This window comes from Postia placenta, assembly GCF_002117355.1.
Source record: "Postia placenta MAD-698-R-SB12 unplaced genomic scaffold POSPLAscaffold_6, whole genome shotgun sequence".
NCBI classification, from domain to species: domain Eukaryota; kingdom Fungi; phylum Basidiomycota; class Agaricomycetes; order Polyporales; family Adustoporiaceae; genus Rhodonia; species Rhodonia placenta.
In genome coordinates, this window is record NW_020169837.1 from 2,128,921 (window position 1) to 2,134,920 (window position 6,000).

Here is a 6,000-nt window from a genome sequence, read left to right on the forward strand (position 1 = left end):
TAGAGCCAAATACTTAGCCCATTGGTGTAACGGGCACGTCGAAGATGCGCGTACAAAGGGAGACTGGACGTCGAGCTTTTTTTAAAATTAAAAATCCAGTTTTATATCCGCTTGAGGGCTTCGCCCTATGCCGGATAATGACCTGCGAGTACACTGCGTAGACGTCGAGCTTGTCAGGACGAGTAATGGCAAAAACGAGGAGGCAGACGAGGTTCGCGAACAAAGAGCGCCGATACGCGGCCCTGGCGTTGATTCGGCGAGGCTACAGAGAGCACGAGCGACATGTTTAAGGATGAGCCGGTAACTAATCTGATATCCGTAGAGTGCCTGTACGGATAGTAGATAGGGATCTTGGCAGGGACGAGCGGGAAAGGGTAGTAGTAGGAAGCCGACTAGACACCAGGCTCCTTCCCGCCGCTGTGGGAGTTATAGGGGACTTCATCCGAATAGCGTACTCAATGTTTTATCTTGTGTATCCGAGAATAGAAGTCTTACCACAGATCATGTGCCATCCCATCACGTGCATATCATGTGACATTCCATTTGAACCTTAATCCCCTATAACTCCCTACAGCGGCTGGCACAAAACATCTACAAACAGCGGAGGACCGGCGCCGCACCTCCCATACGAGGCAGGATTGATTCCCGGAAATGATAATTGACATCCAAACATTTCAATTTCGTCAATTGAGGTCATCGCAACCCCCATGAGTGAATGTAACAACGACGTGCAGAAAGCCCATTGTTCGCAACACTTTGCATCTTGGAAGCCACATTATCAGTGCAAAAGTCGAGAACCTGGGTCGCAGGTGCATGGAGAGTGCTGAACTTGAAGTGCCAGCCAGGCCGAGGATGGGTTATTCAACGAAGGGATGTTGCATGAGGCCTTCACCAGTCAGAAGGACGAAAATTAACCTCGGCAGGGATGCGCGCATCTGTGTCAAAGCCAGGTATAAATTTATTATTAGAGGGGTGAAGGGCGTGGTCACAAAGTTGCACCGAGGACGACGAGACTCGACACTGGGACACATAAACGCTACTGTAATACACGGGACCGTAACGATTATGTAATGATGGGCCAGTATCCTGCCTTCCCAATCTAGGTGGCATGCGCCGCTCCTCCGCTGTTTGTAGATGTTTTGTGCCAGCCGCTGTAGGGAGTTATGGGGGTTTAAGGTTGGGATTCGGAGTTTGATCTTGCCTCGGATGTAGCCGGATTGTGGCGCAAGTGTGGCGGATGGGTTTGCAGGACTTAGCTTGCGTCAAATTTGTCGGATTGAGCCCCTATAACTCCCACAGCGGCGGGAAGGAGCCTGACTAGGCACCCATGCGCGCTCGCGATACAAACGCCATCTAGATGCGCAGCATGGGATGTGATCGTAGACTTTCCTGCGCCACTCGCTCGATATCCTGAGCGTCGTTTGCAATCCTTCAAGCAGTACGTCAAGGTTTCAATATTGACGTGACATAGTAACTTTGGAAGAGTGAGGACTGTATGGGTGGATGAATACGGTAACAAGGGCGGAAGGCGCGGATGCACCCCACAAAAACGCAATTGCATCATATACGAGGCCAATAACAAAGCATGAAAGTGTCTAAAGCGCTGAAGTACATAATCTTAGTTTCCCGACACTGGGATGAAAGAAAATCCACTTCGCACCGAGGAGGTGACAGGAAAGTTAGGGCGGGCGCTTTGTATCGGCATCTCCCGGTGCACGGCGCTTGTCGACAACCCCGTCGCACTAACCAGCCGACTACAACGACCATCGGAATCTAAACAAAGACTTCCAGAAGTACTTTATACTGTTTTCATCGTATTCTCATGTATGACACCAATGCCTTCGTCAGCGAGCGTATTCTGTCTGCTCTAGGCCTCTTTCGTTCTGGCCGACACTGCATCTCTTTTCATTGCTTTGCGTCATGAACATCTCGAGGCTATGAAAGTGCAGCGATTTCCCAGTCATCCATCACCTCCCTAGACTCGCTGGTTGCATGAGAGCCATGGCAGTCTCGCGGTGAAACGACGTTGCCAAGAGTTTTCTTGCGAAATCCACCTCTTGTCTCAAGTACTGCTTGAAGGTACGTAACGTGGTTATCGACGGCGGTTGTTGGGATCCAATCATCACCAGAGCCGAAGTAAAGCGTCAGTGCGGCTGGCTAGACTTCTACACTCCATCCCATGCATGCCTTTCCGAGCCGTTCGTAACTTGAAATGGCTGCCATCACACGAGCACCGCCCGTGCGGTGTAGCTTTTGTGGTGACAAATATATGAGGCTGCTAGGTGGATGCGACCTTACCTCACATTGCTCGCTGAGGCGAGCTCGTAATCACACCACCACTTTGAGGAGATGCCATCGCGAATCAGGTACTGCTATTCTCCCTCCCTACTCCGCGCCCAGTGTTTCTCAGTCCACATATACTCACTATACCCTTCGGTCAGCGAACCTCACCTTTCCTTCAGAGCCATCCTCCCCGCCCGAATGCACATTGCACCGACTCCTTCGCCTGCTTCTACCTCATCTCCGCGAACTGATTATGCATTGGACAATATCGGCGTCTACAGTTCCCCATGTCACGTGCGCGATCGCAACATCGAAGTGACGTGTTGCGCCAACAGGGCATTCGCGATCTTGCATCCACATTTGCACAAATGGGCGCAGGGGATCGCAGAAAGATAACGCTCCCACCCCTCGCTCGACGCCATCGTCGACGAGGGCGATGATAACCTTATAACCTAGGCCCTGAAGAGCATTCGAGGTTTTGAGCCCTCCTCCCCTCCCTCCAGTCCACCCCATCTAGAACGCAGCACGATGGGCGAGAACCAAAAGTACAGCGCCGACGACGCGTCGTCAACATCGGACGCCAAATCTGGGCAGGTCGCGCTCGAGAAGGCGGCCCTTACGCTCGACCAGTACGACCCAGAGCTTGTCAAGAAGACCTGGAGGAAGGTCGACCTCCACATCATGCCCGTCGCAGTCCTGTTATATCTTGCGTCGTATATTGACAGGTGAGCCATTACGCTATGCGCGTCGTGAGTGCATTCCTTGACAGCCTGGGCAGGGCAAATATCGGCAACGCGAAAGTCTTTGGTCTCGCCTCGTCGCTCCGTTTAACAGACAACCAGTACAACTGGGCGCTCTCGATATTCTTCATCGGTTATGTGGTTTTCGAAACGCCATCTAACATTATACTTAAACGTATAAGCCCTCGATGGTACATTCCTTCCATAACGGTATGTCGCAATTCATCTTGCCGGAACTACGCATAGGTCTCATGCACATTTGCGCAGGTGCTGTGGGGATTGTGCTGTGCTCTCATCTCGCGCGTACATACTTCGTCTGGATTGCTGGCGGCGCGCTTTTTCCTTGGACTTATTGAAGCAGGATTCATCCCGGGTATCGTGTACTGGTGTGAGTCTTGCCGACAACTACGTTCTGTTGAATCATCGCTGATCGAATCAAGTGAGTTGCTGGTACCCACGACACATAGTGGGTCGGCGCTTTGCCGTTCTCTATTCATCCGTCTCCCTAACTGGGGCATTCGGCGGACTGCTCGCTACCGCGATTCATGCCTTGGACGGCACCCATGGCATAGCAGGCTGGCGGTATGTCTCGCTCTCACCTTCACAATGTTGACGTCGCTGACGCGTTGGTAAGGTGGATATTCATCGTCGAAGGAGTGATTACCGCTGGGTTTGGCCTGCTCGCGTTCATCTTCATGTCCGCCTACCCCGGGACCTCCTCCTGGCTCACTCCGACAGAAAAGGCCATCATCGAGCTCTCCAACGCAGCCGACCGCGCGGAGACGACGCGAGAGAGCGCCGATTTCCGCACAGGCCAGATCCGTGCGGCATTCCGGGACTGGCGCGTGTACCTCTGGGGCCTGTTCTACATCACGACGTATATACCCGTGTACAGCGTTATCCTCTCGCTCCCAAGCGTGATCACAGGCCTCGGGTACGAGGGCACGCGCGCGACGCTCATGGCGTGCCCGCCGTATGGCGTCGGCTTCGTCATTGTGCTCATCGGCGGCTGGACAAGCGACCGCCACGGACACTTTTTCCTGCACTGCATCATAGGCATCGTCTTCACGCTCATTGCGCTCATCGCGCTCATGGCCGTCGAGAACCTCGTTGCGCGTTACGTCATGTTCTTCCTGATCATGTTCATGTGCGTGCTGGTTGTCGTTCCCTTCCCTCGTGCAGTGTCGCTGATTCTCTCTCCCCCTCCCGTGCAGGTTCTTGCCGATATCGATCTCATGGACATGGATCTCGACGAACTTCGCGGGCGCGTCGAAGCGCGCGACGGCGATGGGCCTCATCTTCTCGCAGGGCAACATTGGCGGCGCGATCTCGGGCCAGATCTACCGCGCAGAGTGGGCGCCGCGCTATGTCCAGGGACACGCGATCAACGTCGCGTGCTATGTGATCGCGCTTGTTGCGGGCAGCGCATTGTGGTACAGCTACTCCCGCGACAACGCGGCGCGGGACCGCGCAGCAGGAGAGGACAGCGCCGGTGCCAGAGAGAAGGGACACGTGGATATGAGCGGGGAGGACTTGGGGGATCTGGGGGATAGGTGAGTGTCTATCTGTTCACTTGCCCTCAGGAACGGGTCGCTCACATTTGGTCAAGGCATCCAAGCTTTAGATATTATACGTAGTCATGACCAAGACGACAACAGGACAGATGTCCTAGACTATATAGCAATAGAACACATCGTTGTAACGTAACAGGGTTCTGATCATGAGAGGTCAGGCGGGCTGTCTCACCCATGGGGTACTGTTTAAGCTTTTGTGGAAGGAAAATCCGCCCGCCTTACAGTCAAGCAAGGTTCGCGGAAGAATTGCGGTGACTATGGCAAGCACGATAGGAAGCTGTAAAGATGTAGATATGTCAACTTGACGCGGAGGCACTGTGCCCGATCAGGGATGCATGATCTGGATGGATCTTGTGACCACCCGCGAGCGTTTCGAACTCTATCAGCCTGTTGTTTCCTCAGCCATGCGTACAATGTATCTGTCTGCTGTATCAGGCTGTCCCCACGTTCATACGAAACCATTCACTCTCGCGATTCTCGACGATACTGGACCAACGCTTTTCAGTGTTGCGTAAGCAATACAGTCATCAGCAAAAAGGAACGCATTATGTATGGCCATGCATGTACTCGTATGGCCTTGTAAGGTCCGGCCAGCTTACGAGAGACCGCTATTGTTTTACAGTCTTGTATTGCCATGATGATAAATCAGCGGGGTGGTGTAAGAGCCAAAATAGGTAGCTAGGCCCATATGACTATCGAGAGCATGCAAGGCTGGCGAGGCTAGCAGCCTACACAATGTCATGCATGGTATAATATTATACCAACTATTGTGATACATTGCCAGACCGACTAATGATTGTATGGGCTGCATCCATAACACTAATCAATCCACTGCGATATCGGTTCGCTTCCGTGACAGACCAGTCACCCGCAGATGATCCAATCAAAATACAACTGTGGCATATTATTTATCGGGTGTAATACATTACATAGCAGGAGAAATGCACAGGTGCGAAAAAATGGTGGGCCGCTGACTACAGAGCTGCATTGATGACAGCGGGATGACGTACCTCTACGTTAGTGAACTGCCTAGTGCACAATATGTTGAAAAGCGAGAGATTGGAATCCTCTTCAACAGAACTGAAGTCGTATATTAAGCAACCAAGGTCAGCATAGAAGTCGCCTTAGGCTCACCTGAGCAGGGAGTTGACAGCGAGAAACTACAGGAATTATGTATCAGTTTATGTCGAANATACGAGAGGCTCTGCCACATACTTGTTACACCAGCCAATAGTCTCCTCATACTACGTAAGGTGACCTCGAGTGCCGTGCAGGAACTCGTGAATATGTGCCGGAAGCCCTGTCAAATTGAGCACCGTGAGAGCTGTACACCAAGACAAGAACATTTTCATGCACCAAGAGGCCTCGAAGCAGGCTTTTGAGGATGTCATCCGGATCATGAC

The 6,000-nt window shown here is 52.4% G+C and overlaps 2 protein-coding genes across 2 annotated transcripts; both read left to right on the forward strand.

Annotated features, from left to right (window-relative positions):
- Window positions 1–2,961: 2,961 nt before the first annotated feature.
- POSPLADRAFT_1079015 (hypothetical protein) lies at window positions 2,962–3,618 on the forward strand (the record flags this gene model as incomplete). Its single annotated transcript, XM_024482975.1, has 4 exons — window positions 2,962–3,008; window positions 3,062–3,233; window positions 3,291–3,411; window positions 3,464–3,618. Coding segments are annotated over 4 exons (495 nt in total), but the record flags the coding sequence as incomplete, so codon positions are not given.
- On the forward strand, window positions 3,608–4,580 carry POSPLADRAFT_1140590 (hypothetical protein; the record flags this gene model as incomplete). Its single annotated transcript, XM_024485193.1, has 2 exons — window positions 3,608–4,170; window positions 4,238–4,580. 2 exons carry the CDS (start codon window positions 3,608–3,610, stop codon window positions 4,578–4,580), a joined length of 906 nt encoding a protein of 301 aa, XP_024339894.1.
- Between the last annotated feature and the right edge of the window lie 1,420 nt (window positions 4,581–6,000).